The sequence below is a fragment of the Sorex fumeus genome, unplaced genomic scaffold (assembly GCF_029834395.1).
Source record: "Sorex fumeus unplaced genomic scaffold, SorFum_2.1 ptg000044l, whole genome shotgun sequence".
In the NCBI taxonomy this organism is placed as follows: Eukaryota; Metazoa; Chordata; class Mammalia; order Eulipotyphla; family Soricidae; genus Sorex; species Sorex fumeus.
Window position 1 is genome coordinate 48,964,119 of NW_026606101.1, and position 20,216 is coordinate 48,984,334.

The window sequence follows — 20,216 nt, forward strand, 5'->3', positions numbered from 1 at the left end:
GAAATAATGTCAACGTTTCTTAAAAGGGCTCTCAGAACCCGATAAATATGCCTCAAAGTACTACTTTCACTACTTAAGAAAATGATTCAACTTAACCACTGTTTGCAACATAAGATTCAAAGCTGTACACGCTAGGGGAAAAGGCAGCTCAGATAGAGAAGGGAGCACCAAATAAAGGGTGTTGGGGTTCCTCTCAGGATGGGAAATGCGTGGTGAGAGTAGACTATAGACTGAACAAGATTGCCACTCAATGTCTCTTTTGCAAACCACAGCACTCAAAAGGAGAGAGAGAACAAAAGGGAATGTCCTGCCACAGAGGCAGGGTGGGATGGGGGCTGGGGGGTGGGAGGGATACTGGGACTGGTGGTGGTGGAGAATGGGCACTGGTGGAGGGATGGGCATTTGATCATTGTATAACTGAAACCCAAGCACAAAAATTTGTAAGTCTACAACTATACCTCATGGTGTGTCACTAATAAAAATTTAAGAAAAAGATTCAAAGCTGTCCTTTGGTGCCACTTATGATCTGACATTCCCCCCTAAATTTCCTATTGTCACTGCACACGCCCCCCCCCCCCCGCCCCCTGCCCCAGCACCTCTCATTTCTGTTAGGCTGTGTACTCTGGATACTGAACATACTTGGCTCATTTCAGCAGTGAAGTCCAGTTCCTCCGTTTCTAATCTCCAAGCCCGTGCCCACCAACTGCCAGGTTCTCCCTCCCTTAGGAAACTGGCCCATCACCCTGCCCCCAGCACTCTGTGCCCTCGCTCCCAAAACACCTATTTTCTGCTCCAGTCATATGACAACAGACTTCACTCTGGCCCACATCTCAGGATATTGTGTTTCATGTGGCCTTGCTGGAAAAACGGACATTGGGACTAAGCTGTGTAATCAGGTTTCTGTGAGAACTCAGCATTTCCAATTTTAGGGGTTGGTACCTTTTCTAACCACTCTCTTGACAATGAATTGCTTTCTTAGCTGCCAGGAGAGAGATTACATTTAGATCAGGTATTTTCCTGCCCAGCTACTGCCATGATTGTGTCTTCTTTTCCCAGTTAAATCATAGGCAGCTCAAGGTACAGAGATGGTCTTTCATGCTCGAGCTCGAGCGGGCCCAGTAACGTCTCCATTGGAGACTTTGTTGTTACTGTGTTTGGCAAATCGAATACGTCATGGGGAGCTTGCCAGGCTCTGCCGTGCGGGCGAGATACTCTCGGTAGCTGGCCGGGCTCTCCGAGAGGGGCGGAGGAATCGAACTCGGGTCGGCCATGTTGGCTGCGTGCAAGGTAAACGCCCTACCGCTGTGCTCCACAACATCGGACATGGCCTCATATGGGCAGCAAATAGTTAACATGGCCATGGGTGAGTGAAAAATTCAAAGGGTGGCATGTTAGAAATAGTCACCAACAAATCTTGACAAAAAATAAACTCAAAGAACTTTCCTGATGGTAAAGGTAAAGGCCCTCCCGTTGATCGTCGATTTGCTCGAGCGGGCCCAGTAACGTCTCCATTGGAGACTTTGTTGTTACTGTGTCTGGCATATCGAATACTCTCGGTAAACATTTTTCTTAAAAAAACCGTATCAATCATGCTTTTTATATCTATTTTTAATATTTTGTTAGACTTTCTTCAAATTTCTACAATTAAATATTAATAATATATTCTAGTTGTCAGAGAGATAGTATAAAAGGTAAGCTTGATGCCTACTTTGCATCAAGCTGATCTGGGTTCAATCCCCGGCATCACATACGATCCCTTGAGCACTGCCAGAAGTGATCCCTGTGTCAGAAGTGGGAACAGACTAGGAGTAAATCCTGAGTACCACCAGGTCTGGTCAATGGTCAACCCTTCTCCGCCCCCCCCATATGATATATGATATATCGTGATTTATCATTATACATAAACATTGCATATACATATAAAACATATGAATGTAAGTCTGAGTACTAATATTTGTATGAGCTTAGAGAGCACAATAAAGGCAGAATAGGCAGTCTTGGATAGAAATTTTGCAATCATACAAATGAGAACCAACTAGCATCTATATCTTTTACTGCATAACTGTTTTTAAAAAAAAGATTCTTATTGAAAAGGCCAGAGGGAGAGTTCAAAGGTTAGAGTGCCCAGTATACATGAGGCTGCAAGTTCGATCCATATCACCAAGTACCAGCAAGTGTAACCGTGTGATGCCCAGCACTGTTGGAGGACCATACAGTTGAATCCCAGAGCTCCTTAAGCACTGGATGGGAGGCCCCTCCCTCTGACCCTTTCTGAGGAAAAAAAACTGGAGGCCGAAGTATATTTGCCTTGCATGTGGCTGACCCAGATTTGATCCCTGGCATTCTATAAGGTTTCCCGAGTCCACCAGGAATGATTCCTAAGTGCAGAGACAGAAGCAACCCCTGAAGACAACCAGGTATGGGCCATAACTCTCCCCAAAACTGTGAAAACAGGGGTTGGAGCTATAGCACAGTGGGTAGGGCATTTGCTTTGCACGCAGTCAACCCAGGTTCGATTCCCAGCATCCCATATGGTTCCCCATCACTGCCAGGAGTAATTTCTGAGTGCAGAGCCAGAAGTAACCCCTGTGCATCACTGGGTGTGACCCAGAAAGAAAAAAAAACTGTGTGTGAAAACAAAAATAATAACCTTGTTCAGTTTTACCTCTTTCCTATCTGTCTCCAACATACTTCACTGTCCACCTACATCACTGTTGTAACTTGGAAAGAATTCAGAGTTCATCAACTTTTCCTCTCCCAGACATTCTCCTTTCATCAAGTTCCTGCCCAGCTTCTTTATTTTTTTATTTTTTTCTTTCAAATTTGCTCCTTTTTTTTTTTTTTATTAGTGAAACACCATGAGGTACAGTTATAGGCTTACAAATTTTGTGCTTGGGTTTCAGTTATACAATGATCAAGTGCCCATCCCTCCACCAGTGCCCGTCATCCATCACCACGGGTCCCAGCATCCCCCCCAGCCCCCACCAAGTACACATCCGACAAGGGGTTGATATCAAGGATATACAAGGTACTGGTTAAACTCCATAAGAAGAAATCACCCAACCCCATCAAAAAATGGGGTGAGGAAATGAACAGAAACTTTCGCAAAGAAGAAATTCGAATGGCAAAAAGGCACATGAGAAAATGCTCTACATCACTAATCATCAGAGAGATGCAGATCAAAACCACAATGAGATATCATTTCACACCACAGAGACTGGCCCACATCCACAAGAACAAAAGCAACCGGTGCTGGCGCGGATATGGCGAGAAAGGGACCCTCCTTCACTGCTGGTGGGAATGCCGGCTGGTCCAACCCTTTTGGAAAACAGTATGGACGACTCTCAAAAAATTAGAATTTGATCTGCCATTTGACCCAGCTATAGCACTCCTGGGAATATATCCCAGAGAGGCAAAAAGGTATAGTCGAAGTGACATCTGCAATTGTTTGTTCATTGCAGCACTCTTTACAATAGCTTCTTTATTTTTTAATGCAATTTTATTTTTTTTAATTTTTATTAGTGAAACACCGTGAGGTACTGTTGTAGACTTACAAATGTTTGGGTTTCAGTTATACAATGCTTGGGTTTCAGTTATACAATGATTGAGTACCCATCCCTCCACCAGTGCCCATTCTCCACCACCACCGATCCCAGTACCCCTTTCAACCCACACACACCCCCATCCCACTCTGCCTCTGTGGCAGGGCATTCCCTTTTGTTCTCGCTCTCCTTTTGGGTGCTGTGGTTTGAAAAAGAGGCATTGAATGGCAATCCTGCCCAGCTTCTTAAAAGATACTATATCATTCAAAATTGGAAGCAGAAATCAACCAGAGTAGCTTTCCTTAAAAAAGTATGATTCATTTTATTAGCATGAAATACTTTGAGACAATTTACTGTATTTGTGATCAAAGTGCGTGATTCTCAAAGGGGAAGTGATTTGGGCACAATCAGGATCATTTCGTAAAGCAGCTGCTTTTCAGCCCCCGAGGAGAGCCGGAAGGCACTTTGGCAGGTATGGGGATGCCACACCGAAGACAGGATGCACCAGCCTTTACTTGGCTTCCTTCTTGTCAGATTCCTCCTCTTCAAACTCGACCAACGGTGCGTGCCTGTTGGCCTGTGAGCCCTCTTTGTAGAGCACCTTCTTGATTGTGCCATCCTTTGGAGCCTTTATCGTGTGCTGCAGAGACATAAGACAGAGCCCGTGAGACAATGAAGACTGAGAACAAACCAAGTCAAGAAAGCCGAACAAGGGGCCAAAGACAAAAAGCAGAGGCAAAGGCACCTGCCTTGCATGCAGCCAATGCAGCTGGAGTCCTGCCACTGCAATATGGTCCCCGGGCACTCCTCGGAGTGATCCCTGAGCACAGAGCCAGGAGTAGCCCCTGAGTAATGGCAGGGTATGCCACCTCCCCAAAAAGTAAAGTAAAGTAAAGGCCCTCCCGTTGATCATCGATTTGCTTGAGCGGGCCCAGTAACGTCTCCATTGGAGACTTTTGTTGTTACTGTGTCTGGCATATCGAATACTCTCAGTAGCTTGCCGGGCTCTCCGAGAGGGGCGGAGGAATCGAACTCAGGTCGGCCATGTTGGCCGCTTGTAAGGCCCTACCGCTGTGCTATCGCTTACTTACCTCCCCAAAAGAGTCACACAAAAAGTGAAAAACATGAAGCCACTTTTTTTTTTTTGGTAGGGGTACTGCTATTTATTCAGCCACTGATTAGCTGATTGAATTGTGCATGAACTCCACCTTACTTTTTTTTTTCCATTTTTTATAATTTTATTTACTGAATCACCATGAGAGCAGTTACAAAGCTTTTGGGTCTAAGTCTCAGTCATACAATGAAACACCAGTGCCCATTCTCCACCACCAAAAATCCCAGTATACCCCCATCCCATACCCTCCCCCTGCCTGTGGGGCAGATGATTTCCACATTACTCTCTCTCTACTTTGATCACATTCACTATTTCGACACCAGACCCACCATTATTTGAGATTTTACCCCAACACTCAGATCTGCTGAAAAGGCAACAATAGACAATTTGTGTTCTATTGCTGGTTATGAATAACATATGATGTCGTGTGGCTGCAGTAGGGCCATGTGGTTTTGAAATTCCGAAATTTTAACACTTAAATCTGGAGGGATTTCTGCCAAAAGCCACTGGGTTTAGAGATCTGCTCCTGAGTCTCTGGGATCATGGCCGTTGAGCAGCTTGATGAGGAGCCAGAGAGGCCGTTCGTGGGCGATGACTTGGGGTCTCGTTGGGGTGGGGAGGACAGGCCCGGCTCCCCCCTCCCCCATCCTGTGAGGCCCAACAAGTTTCGTCACTGCGGGCCCAAGCCTGACTGTCCAATGGCCCCTGGAGGATGACAGCCACCAAGTCGCCAAGAGGGAGCAGGCGGAGGGAAAGCACCCATTCCCCCTTGGGGTGGCCCGGCAACAGTAACCTACTGCGGGGTCCGGACACATTTCTGCCAAAAGATGCTGGGTTTCGAGATTTGTTCCTGAGTCTCTGGGATCAAGGCCGTTGAGCAGCTTGATGAGGAGCCAGAGAGACCGTTCGTGGGAGCCCACTTTTTTTTAAAGGTCATCTCTGTCTTTTAATTCTTTTCCACATAACATCATGCTGAGAAAATGACATGTCTTTTATGGTGTGCTTAGTTTGAATGGGAGGGATCACTCCTATGCTGACATACAGGATTAGAGGCTAGTAATGGGGAACTTTTGGTCTGGCTGTTAATTCTCAACTTTTTATGGGGGGAGAAGGGTACACCTGGCAGTGATTTCCTGGTTCTGTGCTCAGAAATCACTTCTGGTGGTACTCAACTCAACTTTCACTGTAGAATTTCATCTTGGAAGTAAAACAAAAATTCTGGAGGCCGATGGTGGATATGCAGTGTGTGTGATATGTGCATGCAATGGTATACATGTGTGGTAGCGTGCTAAGGATCAAATCCAGGGTCTCAAATATGCAAAGCATGAGCTCGACTGGTGAGTTTTGTTCCTGGTCAGAAAGCAATTTTTTGTTGTTGCTTTGTTTTGTTTTGAGGCCACACACCTCTGTGCTGAGGGTTAACTCTTGGCTCTGCAGTCAGATATCACTCCTGAGGGGGCTCCAGGCACCATATGGGGTACTGAAGATTACACTCAGGTTGACTAGGGCAAGTGTCTTTCAAGTTGTACTGTATCTCTGGCTCCCCCACTAAAATCTAAGAACCCAGATGACTGTAATGTGTGGTTAGGGCTGAGAACTACTAGTCTACAATTTCCAGCCACTGAAAACCTAAGCACTAATTTAATTTGTTGAAGGTCATCAGTCTGTTACTGATTTCAAGCACCTAAATTTGGTAGACAAAAATATCAACAGTGTTCAGCTGGGACCCTGTTGGAATCTATAGATTATTTCATCAACTGCAGAATCAGAAATGAAAAAGATGGCAGCACAAAATAAAAAGGTCTTGAAGAGAAGCCTGGCATGGTTTTGTTTTCTGCCACTGCTGCTCCAGTCAATGGCTCTCAGTATCTAGAATGTCACTGACTCCCAACATAAGGCAGGAGAACAATTACAGCTGATGGCTTCCGAAGGGTCCTGGCAACCGAGCCCCTGGCTTCACTTACCTCCATTTTCATGGCGATCATAACCATGAGAGAATCTCCAGCTTTGACTCTGTCTCCAGCTTTCACAAACACCTAGAGGGTCAGCGCAACTGGTTAATAGTGAGAACTGCAGGGTCCTTCCTGGTGCTGAAATCTACAGAGCAGGGGCCGGGAGATAGCACAGGGGGCGGGGCACAGGCACACATGGGTCCTGGCTGGAGCCCTAGCACCTTAGGGTCCCCTGAGCACCCCTGAGGTGGCTCCCGCAGTCCTGAGCAATGCCTCATCCTGGGGCCTTCGCATTTAGCTGTCCTTCCCATTTGGCTAAGTACTGGGGGGCTGGCCCCTTTGTAGCCCCAAAGACTAGTTAGGAAGCCCAAAAGCAACATGTAAGTCTCTGTGGTTGTCTCGTCTGCCACAGGCAATGGTGCCCTGAAAATCAGAGAGGAGCTACAGGTCAGTCTGGTCCTGCTCTGGGATCTCAACTCTGATATAGACTGCATTCAATTCAAACCACATGCAGACCCTTCACTAATATCAGCCTTTCAAATTTCATTTTGACATGGATGCATTTATGGGTATTAGATGCAATACCATTATTTTGTGAAAAAAAAATTTACTGTAAAATTTAACTTTAAAAGAACTCATCTTTTAAAATAAGGTTTGGTGAATGCTCCATTTTAACCTTAAAATGTCTATTCAGAAGACTGTTTTATAAAAATTAAAAAATAAGTTTATCATAAATTAGGCAAATGGGTATTTTTCACTCAAAAATAATATAGAACTTGAATTTAATATATATGTACATCTATCAATCTACGTATCTATCCTTGTTTTCTGAAAATAGATGCTTTCCAGGAAATAAGATTTAGAGAGAGAAAGGATATAAAGGACAAAGTTCAGCGCGGGCACTCACTGGGCCTTCTTAGATGTCATCCTACACACACCCTCGTGATTACCTTTTCAATGGTTCCAGTCATTGGGGCAATGGTTCCACCCTGGGTTCCCTCTGAGCTCACTGAAGATAAGTATTTGGGAACTGGAATGTCAATCTGAATACTCCCTTCCTACAAATAAAAAACAAAACAAAAGCAAAAATGGTACCACTATATATATATATGTTTTTAAATAAATATACAGAGATAATAACTGTTTTCAAAGTACTTGTGAAATATTAATCATCTTTAATACGAGGTTTCTAATCTAGCTTTGTGAGCCTAGAGAGTTACTCAACCCCTCTCAGACTTGGCTTTCCATTGTAAAGGAGTAATGGGTACATGCTTCACAGGATTTGAATAAAGAAATGACTATACTCAACTGTAGGTAAAGACACACACACACACACACACACACACACACATACACACACACACACATCTTTAATCACCAGCACTACCCTATGAGGAAATCATTCCTATTTATGGTTAGGGTAACGAAAGTCCAGGAGGTAGGGCAAAGATTTCAACCAAGGTAGTTTCTCATTCTAGAACTTTCCATTGTACATAAGTAGCTATGGAAAGGAGTAAAATGAGATGATCCTTGACTCCACATTCTATAGTTGAGTGACTGGAATACAAAAAGCATCTCATCACAAAAAAATGACCTAGTAGATGGTACCCAAAGGTTATGATTCTGAAGAGACCAAAGTCTATTTCATATTTGGTTCTCTTTCTTCTGCCTATGGAGCAGGGCTCACAGGGCTGTGAGATTCTGACTGAAAGCAAGGGGTTAGAAACAGCCAACTCCATACAAAGATTGTTCAACTATTCTTTGACTTCTGGGAGGCTACCACTATATTCAACTCTTTCCTACTGCCCACCTTCCCCACAAAAAATACCACATCCTGGGGACAGAGTGATAGTACAGCGGGTAGGGCGTTTGCCTTGCGGAGGGCCTACCAGGGTTCGATCCCCAGCATCCCATATGGTCCCCTGAGCACTGCCAGGAGTAATTCCTGAGCTCAGAGCCAGTAATAACCCCTGAGTATCACTGGGTGTGACCCAGAAAGAAAAAAAAATACCACATCCATAGATGCCTCTCCCAAGGGTCACCTCCCTCCCAATTCCAGATTCCACATCACACAAGAAAGATGATAGGGAAAAATATTCAGGCATCAAGTCTCCAGGAAGAGCACTGCCCACTAAAGAGGGTGATCCTCTCTACAAAGACAAAGGAGAGAGGAAAATGAGAAAAACCAGAGCAATGATCAAAGGAAGTGGGATCTAACTGCGATCAGAGGAATGGCTTGTTCAAGAGATTTTTCTCCAAACCCACAACAGTATTACTTAGTATAAAGAAATATTACCATGGAAAATAGGTAGATAGTGTTTTCCAGGATGATCAGCTTTGTTTTACTAGCAGCTCCATTAACAGAGCATCTCAGGTAAGTACAATCCTCCTCATCATACAGATCACCAAAGACCTGGAAAGTTTTATCTTCAATCTAAAAAAAAAATAACCAAAATAAGCCATTTAAGATATATGGACACCCTTACAAGAATCAATAAAATCAGAATCAATTATTTACTCTTAACAGTTTCAAAAGGTAATAGGTAACTGTCTTTTATAAAAGTCAAACAGGAATAGATTTGCAAACAAAACACTTTAGCTCAAAACAGCAGTAAGACAAGAAACAGGGGAAAAATTCTTTAATACATAGTGCCATAAATAAATGCTACAACTAAAGATTTATTTTAGAATGCTAGCAAAAATAGAAATATAAATAAAGTAGCACTGTCCTCCCGTTGTTCATCGATTTGCTCGAGCGGGCCCAGTAATGTCTCCATTGTGAGACTTGTTGTTACTGTGTTTGGCATATCGAATATGTCAACGGTTGCTTGCCAGGCTTTGCTATGCGGGTAGAATACTCTCAGTAGCTTGCTGGGCTCTCTGAGAGGGGAGAAGGATCGAACCCAGGTCGGCTGCATGCAAGGCAAATGCCCTACCTGCTATGCTATCGCTCCAGCCCAGACAAAAATATTTAAAAATTCAATTACATATTTTTAATACTTATTTCTGAGTATCTAGAGTCATATTCATTTTTATCATGCTAACGCCAGTAATAAAAAAACCTGGGAGCATATCATTAAAGGCCATTTTTTTTTAAATCAAACCAACATGTAGATCAATTTATGGGCTTCAGTTATGAGTAAATAAGATAAATTAGCTACGATTTGACTACAACTTTCTCACTCAAAGAGAAATAAAACAAATAAAAGTTTTCATACATCATTTTTCAAGAGAGTCATGAAACCTTTCTGCTGCAGCAGGAAATAAATTTCAGTGATCTCTCTTTCTCACTCACTCTCATTTTAGTTCCTATGATGTAAATGCCAAAGTCCCATGGCTATTCTTTTCAAATAGATTATCTAGGCTAAGGTGAAACAGGTTATCCTAAAATATTTACACATTAGTTTTCATCTATCCTGTATAATACAACATTTTACTCTGCGTTGTAAGCAACTAAATTAATCATCAAATGTTTATGGAATTCTCAGGATAAAAAAGTTAGACTTGGAATCATTTTTGCTTAAAGATTTACAAAAGCACACTCTAAAACTGTAAACGATACTCCATGTGTAGGTTATACAAATTTGCATGCACCAAGGGAAAAGGTGGTTTCCAAACCAGAAGTAATAAAATGGATGACAACGCCCATTTTACTGAAGTAATAAACTTCCCATAGTTTTTTTTTTCAAATTGCAGAGAATGAAAACCAAAGTGGGGAGCAAAAGTGTATCATTGATTAAATCCATTCTAAAGAATATGAAATATTTTAGTTGATGTTACAAATCTGCTCCACTCTAAGAAATTGTACCTTATAACAAGAATTTGGTTGCATCACAGTGTTTCATTTATTTATTTATTTATTTATTTACCTGGCTGTGCTCAGAGGACCATATGTGGTATTGGGGATTTGAACCAGGGTCATAATCTGCAGCCTTATGCTGTAACACCTGGGCTTACTTCCTTCCTATAATATCCCTTAGCCCTGCAGTGCTTTTCTCCCCCCCCTCAAACTTTCAGAACTTCATTTTGGCAATGTTAGAGGCTATTTTTAATCAAGGACTATTTTGAAAATACAGTGGAGTTTTCTAGATAATGCAGGATATGATAATGCTACTGCTCTGACACTAATGGAACATATAGTTGTACAATCTTGGGTTTTAAATTTTTCTCAACTTATCCTTGAATTCAATAACAACAACAATGATGATGACAAACTAACTTGATTAAAAGAGCTGGAATATATCTCTGCCAAGGAGGTACACAGATAAACAATCAGCACACAAAAAGATGTCTAAACATGATTTCATGGAAATGAAAATCTTAATCATTACTACTTGATACCCATTAGAACTGTTATAAAAAAAGTATAAAGTAAGTATCAGCAAGGATATAGAGAACTTGGAGGCTTCATATACTTTTGGTGAAGATGTGAAATGACAGCATTTATGGGAAACAGTATAGTAGATGTCCAAAACATTAAAAATACAATAATACATATGATTTAGAAATTTCAGTTCTGGGTATATGCTTCAAAGAAGTAAAAATAGTCTTGAAGGGAAATTTGCATATTGCAGTCCATAGATGCATAGTTTATGATAGTCAAAAGGTGGAAGCTACCCAAAGTGTTTAAAAGATGAATGAACAAAGTGTGGTATATACAATAAGGGCCAGAGAGATAGCTCAATGGGCAGAGTATATGTTTTGTTCAGGTTCGATGCCCATGACCACGTGGTCACTAAGAACTGCAAGGAGCAACCTCCAAGCGTAGAATAGGAAGTAATCCCTGTGTATTGTTAAAATAAAACAAAACACACACACATTCTAGGATATTATTCAGCCATTAGGGCCTATGGAAACATGTTATAATAAGGAAACACTTTAAAGATATTATGCTAAGTGAACAAAGAAGCACAAAAGGCCAAATACTGAAGCGTTTCAGTTATCTAAGAGACAGGGTCTGGGAATGGTGGCATGGTTAAAAGTGCCTGCCTTGCAGATGTGAATCCGTGACTTCAGACTCTTGTGTTTACTTATTTCTGTCCGTGATGCTGGAACCAAACCCAGAGCATTGCACGTGTAAGGCAAGCATTCTACCGCTGAGTTATAGCCCAGGTTCCAGGGGGCCAGGAGTTCAATCCCTCGTGTTGCCCACGTGCACTGTGTGCAATACTAGGAGCTCTACTCTCCAGGCCTCCTGATGGCGCATCCAAATATGCAGCCTCCATTACATAAGCCAGGGGTGTGTGAACACAACCCCAGGGCAGGCCTTCCAGCAGGCCCCTATAGGAGCACCACAGCACGAAGAGTCAGGCATCTGGAGAGCACGTGCACACGCATCACCTGGAATGCGTGACTCTTGCTGGCTCCCCACAAGGATGTGAGCACAGCATGTGTGACCCCAGGACATCACAACAACAGCAGCTACGAGAGGGAAGGGAAGGGGATTTAAAATAGGAAAAGGACAAAATGAAAGAAACGAGAAGAGAAGGGAATACAGGACAATGGAAACATGAAGTAGAAGGGGAAGAGAAGGGACTGGAAGAAAGGGAAGGTCAAGAGAAGACAGAGGAGATGCAAAGGGGGAAGGGAAGACAGAGGAAATACTATGGAGAAGGGAAAAGGAAGAGGAGGGGGAAGGAAGGGGAGAGAATGGAAAGGAGGGGAAGGGAAAGAAAGAGATCCAGATCAGTCTAGTCTGAGAGACAGAAAGGAGAGTGGTGGCTACTAGGATCTCCTGGGTGGGGGGTGGGGAGGGGGGACAAGGGTGCTGGTGTTTATGGGTATAGGCACTTAGTTTTGAAAGAGGAAATACACGCTGGCAATGTTGGTGCTGACGGCTGCATACCAATGCGAACCTACGTAATGATTTTAACCTGTGTCCTGGAAACGTTATGCCTTTGAAGTCAGGTTTATTTGAAAAAAAAATTATAACATCTCCTCGAAAATACATGCATTCAGATAACAAGGAAAATAAACAGTCTCCTTTTAATTTTCCAAACAAATATAACAGATGTTAACAAACACAGACAAAAGCTCTTTGGGAGGGATATCTCAGTGATCTTTAAAAAGTGGTTGAGGGGTCCTGTGACCAAAAGTCTGAGATATGCTATTGCTTGAGGTATAAATCCAAGCAAAGAGTCTAGGAGCTGGTGAGTTGCTCAATCCAAAGCGCTTTTTTTTTTAATGTGTGTGTGGGGTGGGGGTGGGGGGGGAGGGAGGGTGTCGAACTTCTACTTTTAAGGAGAATGTAGTCAAAATGAATACACAATCAGAATATTTATAGGGGTAATATTTCGACAAGTCAGAAATAAAAGTACAAATAAATTCTCCTAACTCTACTTATAATTGTGTGTGGATTAAGAGAAACCATAGTGCAAGAACAAACACAACAAAGCAACCCTATTCAGCATGAGCGAGATCAGATTTAGGTCTGAACTGAAGAACAAAACCAAGGCTTACCTGCATGCTATATGACCCATCATGGTTATATGTTACAGCTATGGCTACATCTTTATAGAAAAAGGGGAAAAATTAAAGAAAAATTAGAAAACATTCTTTTACTCAATGACCCCAAATCTTACTTTAAATGTAAAGATAACTAGCTCTTAGGGGTTTCAGTATCTTGTTGCTTCCTGGCAATTAAAATAAAAAGATCTAGATTTAACAGACCATATGTGATACCAGAGATCGAACCTGGTCGACCATGTGCAAGGCAAGCGCACTGTATGCTGTACTACCTTCTGGCTCCATAAAGATCATAGGACATTAAATTTTTTTTTCCAACAAGAAATGCAGCAGAATTATAGTAGAAAATGTAATGAAGAAAGAAAAGTTCTGGTTAAGTACTAAATTGGCTGCTGTCTGTGGCATGATCAGTTCTTAGATCTTGATTAAGTCACTTAAAATTAAGTCAATTTTTTGATCTATTCAGATCAGCCAATGGCCACAAGAATGGAACAATGATAAAGAGCAAAAGTTCTGGGATAGGGAGGAAGCTCAATGGGCCAGAGCACATGCGTGGCATGCCAGAGCTCTGGGTTTGAGTTCTGCATCAAGTGGTCCCATGAGCACCACTGGGAGTGAGCTCAAGCAATGGGCTAGGAGACCCCAAGTACCATTGAGCGTGGCCCCAAAATCTTAAAAAAAAGTGCTTCATAAATAACAACAAACTACGAACTACAACATATTCTAATTATTGTGTCAATACAGAATTAGTTGAAGACTATCCTATGAAGTGGAAAACAGGAGTTCTCTGGGGGAAACAATACAGATCAAAGCAATTTCCTCTACTCCCTGGCACTTCAAACAGTTATTTTGACAGTGTCACCTCAAACCTGTTTCCAAACCTCAGCCTTCCTCAACAAGTTTTATGACAGGGTGATTTTTCTCCTCATCAGTTGTTTTAAAAAGCTGCAAAAATAAATTTTCATAGAAGTCAACCACTGAAAACACTGTGAAAGCTTCTGGACCTGAAGTTTCTGGTCTTCGATGTGACTGCTATCAATATTTCCATGAGCAACCTTGAGAGCTGTTAAAATGTATAAGCTTATTTTCCTTTGGGCAAACTGGATATTGTTACATGGATTGTTCCGCAGCCAACTTTTCATTAACACAGACATACACAGCTACTTTTGTTCTTTCAGTAGCTGTAAGGGCACACTTAAACAGGTAATGATGAGCTGGAGAGATAGTCCTGGGATGAAGGCACTTCCCTTGCATACGGCTGACTCTGCTCTCCCCCAGGCACTGTCTGGAATGATCCCAGAGCACAGAGCGAGGAATAAGCTACAACAGGGTGTAGCCCAAACACCCTCCGCCACCAAGTGATGAAAGTCAGTGCTCCTGAACTGCTTGCTTTTTGTAGATGTAATGTTTCATTTAATATCCACAACAACCCAAGGACAGATTCCACAACAACCCATTACCCTCTGGGTGTGGACACTTGGGGCTTGGAGAGTAAATGATTCATGCACAGGTCACAGGAGACAAACAGAGGCACAATTCAAGCCCACACTCTAACTCCAAGGCCTGTCTTGTCCTGGCTGCAGCTGTCCAACCTTCCTGTACACAGACTTGTCCTGTGTCAAACAGTCACAACCTCCAAAGAAACCAAAACTGGGACCACCAACACATCTTTTTTTCTTCCTTTTTTTCTGAATATCCTTTTTTTTTTTTAAAACAAAAACTTTGTACTGGAAGTGTAGATGAATTCAATTTCCCCACCCTATTTCCTGTCAATATTCCTAACTTCTGAAAAGAGGTGCATCGAGTTACCTATATGGATGTCAGCAGATGTTGCAAGGAAAATTCTTTCCTACATTAAAGGGGGAATGAATGAGTTGCTCCTGCATGGAGGTAGCTGATGACTCTACCAGAGAACTGAAACACTTATTTAATACATGATGGGAGTTTAGTATAATGAGGCGTAGGTGCGCACCAGGACCCCGGAGAGGCACATCGCAAATCTGGCTTTCTCATTTATTATTGGTGTGAAAAGTACTGGGCCGGGCTGCGGAGATGACCAGGGCTAAGCATCAGCTTTGGAGGTAGGAGGCCCAGGCTCAACCCCCAGCACAGCTCTGTACCATTGGCACTATGGAGAGTGACCGTAAGGGGTTCCCCCAGAGCAGCTCCCGAGCACAGCTAGGTTTGATGAAGGAAGGAAGGAAGGAAAGAAGAGAGGGAGGGAGGGAGGGAGGGAGGGAGGAAGGGGGAGCGGAGGAGAAAACTCCTGGAGCCAGGGGTGTGGTTTAAGTGCTACTGCACATACTTTGCATGTGAGAGACCCTGGATTTGATCCCTGGCACCAGTGACCCCTGGCTACCAATAGGTGTGGCCCAAGCCACCCTCCAACTCCATCACTGCTGGCTGGGTCAGTTTCTGAACATGACCAGATGTGATCCCATAACAATTTCTACAAGTTGCTCATTTCTCTGGGGCCAGAGTGACAGTACAATAGGTAGGGTGCTTCCCTTACATATAGCCAGCCCGTCTTTGATTCCTGGAACCTGGCATGGTCCTCCAAGCCCCATCAGGAGTGATCCCTGAGTGCGGAGCCAGAAGTCAGCTCTAGGCACTGCCAGGTATGGCCCCAAAACAAAAACAAAATTAATAATTTCTCTATATATTAGTTCTCTATTAATAAAGTTGATATCAATGGTAACACTGGCATTATTTTTCTGAAAACTCAAATAAAACAGTCTACAGTAAGTACTTAAGTATAGCATCTGCCATAAACCCAGTACTCATTCTTAGCTATTAATATTATTATTATTATTACTGAGGTTAGAACAAGCTGCCAGTAAGGGAGAATGTTGTTCCTGTCTTGAATATTTACTTTAGATTCATCACTGCTCTGGGCCTGAGGGTTTGCTTCGTGGTGTGCTTCCTTATTCGGCCACAGCTGATGTTGGGTTCACATTCATTAGAGATTCACTAGGATGTAGCTCAAAGTCGCTGTATTCAAATTTAAAAAATCAACTGGGAAGGAGCCATGTGGCGGAGCTCGGGGGCCACTCCCAGGGGTCCTCAGAATCGAACCCGTGGCTCCCACATTCAAATCACGCATCCAGCTTTGTGTGTTGGCACCTGACCTCTCTGCAGACGTGTTTTTGAAGGACGATGAGACACGGGTATAGCCAACAATATTGCTGTGGGCTTTTCAATTCTTTATTTTTTAATTACAAAAAATTCCAAGAAGTAGAGTATAATTCAACTCCTATTCAGTGCCTCGGTGAAGAACCATGTCAAAACAACCACTGGGTCATCTGAATTTAAATTTAATTTAAAATTTTAATTTATGTCCTCATTTTGTGGTGCCGGGGAGAAACCCAGCACCTCCCACATACAAGGCATGTGCCCGACTCAATCCCCTGACCCTGAAGGTCAATCAGGGTGTGTCAAAACCAAAGACCAATATTTTTTCTGTTTAATTCTGGCTGAAGAAGTCACAGAAACTTCGGTAGCTGCTACTTGTAATCAGAAGGTAGAAATCTGGAGTAAAACGAGGACCAGAGAGATAATGCAGCAAGGACAACACTTGCCTTGTAGGTGGCCGACGTGAGTTCCATCTCCAGCATCCCATACTGTCCCCTGAGCACCACCAGGAGTGACCCCTGGGCACAGAGCCAGGAGTGAGCCCTGAACACCTTTGTGTGTGGCCTCCAAAAAAAGTAACAACAACCAAGAGGTCTCGAATAAGATACTCTCAGCCTGAGGAGGCTGTTTTGCAGAATGAGATGCACAGGGACACCAGCCACACAGGAATGGGTGAGCCAGCTATAGAATGCTATTATAGCATCGGGTGTTTACAAAGTTTCTAGACAAAGCCTGAAGGCTTCAAGATGCACCAACCTCCAGAGGTAATGAACATCTCGGCTCAGGAGGAATTAGCTAAAGGGTCATTAACTAACAAACAACTCGTGAGCAAGGGTTTGGTTCAGGTATGAGTGAGTACCTGCAAGGCTGGGTGAGGCTACTCTGGCAAGGGAGGAAGAATATGTTGGCAGGAGTCTGTCCCACCCGGTGGGCACATTTTTGGACAATGGCGTTTCCACCACTCAGTGACACCTCACCTACAAGGCAATTCCCTCTGTTCTCACTAAACTGGTTCCCACAGGACTTTCTGCAAGTCAACCTGCGGCAGAAGGGACACTGTCACCAGTTAGCCAAGACTGCATTCCTTCGGCTACACTGCTCCAGTCACAGACTGATAAAATCCCTCCTGCCTCCCCTGGCTTCAGTTACAATAAACCAGTCTTCCCTCTGAACCCATTCCAATTGGTTTGGGGAAAAAAAAAAATCAACGGCCTTGGGAAGATTGGCAGGATTGGCAGGAGGCAAGGGGAGAAAGAGCCACTCACAGCATTGACGGAGCCACTGGACCTTCGGGGCTGATTCTGGTGACTCTCCAGAGTTGGTGGGAAAATGAGAATTTACGGGTGATAAGGTGCTTAAGAGTCTCCTGCCCCCGTGCCTGGCTGTCCTCACCGGGGGCCCCTTGGAGGGAGATGGGTTAAGTTTCCCTTCCCCCCACCCCAGCCCCTGAGCAGAGCCCCAGCAGCCAAAGACCTCCAGAACCAGCCACAGCCATGCTGAGACCACTCTCCACATGTCCGGACAAGACTCATGCTTGAAGGAACTGGCAGAGGAACCCAGGCATGCAGGTCCCGGGGCTGAGATCTCCAAGCCTGCTTGGATTGGGACTGGGCCTTCTCTACCCAGATCCCCCATCTTCCAGTAGGTAGGCGTCACACCCACCAGCTACCGTCAGCACAAGATTGGTCCCATCAACGGCCAAGACACAGAGACTATAAAAACCCAGCTCCCGGAAGACTATCCATTTTTCCTTTGGAGAACCCGACAGGCTACCAAAAGTATCCTGCCCGCCCAACAGAGTCTGGCAAACTTCCCGTGTTGTACTCAATATGCCAAATACCAGTAACAATGATGGGTCTCATTCTCCTAACCCTGAAAGAGCAGTGAATATGGCTCTTTTAAAATCTCAGAGCTAGGATGAAGGAGACGTTACTGGTGCTTGCTCGAGGCAATCAACGAACAACAGGATGATCATGATCGTGAAGGTGCTTAATAAACTACAGCTTTTTCACGACTCACGTCACCAGAAACACTGCCTGAGAAGTGAATAATACTCCTCCCTTCTGCAAGAAATTCTGGGGATTGCTTTTCATTCTTTGGTGGAGTTTTGGGCCATGCCTTGGTAATACGGCTATTCCTAGCTCTGTGCTCAGAGGTCACTCCTGGCAGTGCTCAGGATCATCTGTGATATTGGGGGTTGAACCGAGGTTCATGGATGCAAGGGCAAGGCCTTCTACCCTGTACTATCTCTCCAGCCCCAGTGTTCTTCTGATTTAAATGTAATATATTTTACCTGAGGAGAAATGACAAAGCAAATATATATATATATATATAAATATATATAAATATATATAAATATATATGTGTATGTTTGTGTGTGTGTGTATATATATATATACATATATATATATATATATGTTGCACTGTCCACTGTAGCACTGTCCTCCCATTGTTCACTGATTTGCTCAAGCAGACACCAGTATTGTCTCCATTGTGAGACTTGTGGTTACTGTTTTCGGCATATTGAATACGTCATGGGGAGCTTGCCAGGCTTTGCCGTGTGGGCGGGATACTCTTGGTAGCTTGCTGGACTTTCCAAGAGGGGTGGAGGAATTGAACCCGGGTCGGCTACGTGTAAGGCAAACACCCTACCCAGCTGCAATCGTTCCAGCCAAATATATATATTTGGGGGAATGTTGGGCCATGCCTGGTAATATGGATATATACATATATATGTACATATACATATATATATATATATATATAAAGAAAAGAGGACAGAGAAAGGCCACATTAAAAAGTCACTCCAATGATAAACTCACTTCCATTTCTGACCCCTTTAATTTCAAGTATTTTGCTATATATGTGCTTTATGATATTATTTAAAAATAATATTTCTAAAATATAAGAAAAAGCATAAAGAAGAAAAAAATAAATACCATTAACTTCACTACCCACAGCCAATTCAATTCTACTATGTAGGCATGCTTCCTTCAATGCGATTTTATTATTTATTTATTTATTTGGGTGTTTTTTGTTTTTGGGTCTCACCCGGCAATGCTTAGGGGTTACTCCTGGCTGTGAACTCAGGAATTACTCCTGGAGGTGCTTGGGGGACGATATGGGATGCTGGAATCAAACCCAGTTTGGCTGCATGCAAGGCAAGTGCTCTACCCACTGTACTATCCCTCCAGTTCCTTTGCTTCATTTTAGGGGTCACACCCAGTGGTGCTTCATTCAGGGGTCACTCATGGTGGGATCCTGGGACTGTATGGGATGCCAGGGATTGAACCAGGGTCAGCCACATCCAAATCAAGTACTCTACCCACCTCTGGTTAGGGCCCAGGGCTTGATCTCTCTCTTTATTTTAATTACATAAATGTAAAGTGAATCATGTTTCCCTTTTAGTGACATAACACTTACTGTTTGTCCCATCCTTGAGAGTCATATTTCTGGTGTAAGTGGTGTTTAGTCTCCTTCCGCTGCTGGATGCAAATGGAGAGTACTGATCTAGAAAGAAAGTTCAATGACAAATTTATGAACGTCAACTCCACCGGAGTTATACCTTACGAAAGAAAGCAGAGAGCACAGTCCTACGCTGACAGCTCAGATATGGTTTTCTTGTTCTCATCTTTCAAAATTTAAATCAGAAACAGGTTTCCCCCACTCTCCAAAAGTAGAACTTTCTTATTTGGTGTGATATGATAAGCTATTTTTGGGGTTTGAGAAGGCTCAAGTTTTTTCCATATAAATCAAATGGTAATAGCATTCCCAAAAATAACCTATCGAATTATACCAAACAGGAGGCGCTGTCACTTTTGGGGAGTGGAGGAAACCTGTACTTACATTTCCAGCTCAGGAAATTCCATATGAAAAATCCCAGCTTTTCTTAAAAAAATTTAAAAAATCTGAGTATTTGCAGCTTAACCATCCTCTGGTGGCGTACACTGCACAATGATCTACCCTTTCGGACAGAACAACTATTTTACAGGCCACCAGATCTCTACCCTT

General features: G+C 43.2%; 1 protein-coding gene across 1 annotated transcript in view; it reads right to left on the reverse strand.

Moving 5' to 3' along the window:
- Positions 1 to 3,813: 3,813 nt before the first annotated feature.
- MCCC1 (methylcrotonyl-CoA carboxylase subunit 1) overlaps positions 3,814 to 20,216 on the reverse strand; it is a 64,619-nt gene continuing 48,216 nt past the window's right edge. The window contains exons 14-19 of the mRNA XM_056121976.1: positions 19,629 to 19,715; positions 13,068 to 13,117; positions 8,905 to 9,042; positions 7,559 to 7,666; positions 6,621 to 6,692; positions 3,814 to 4,182 (exon numbers count right to left, since the gene is read on the reverse strand). Of these exons, the coding sequence (XP_055977951.1) occupies positions 4,054 to 4,182; positions 6,621 to 6,692; positions 7,559 to 7,666; positions 8,905 to 9,042; positions 13,068 to 13,117; positions 19,629 to 19,715 (584 nt within the window). The 3' untranslated portion in view covers positions 3,814 to 4,053. The remainder of the gene's footprint in view (positions 4,183 to 6,620; positions 6,693 to 7,558; positions 7,667 to 8,904; positions 9,043 to 13,067; positions 13,118 to 19,628; positions 19,716 to 20,216) is intronic.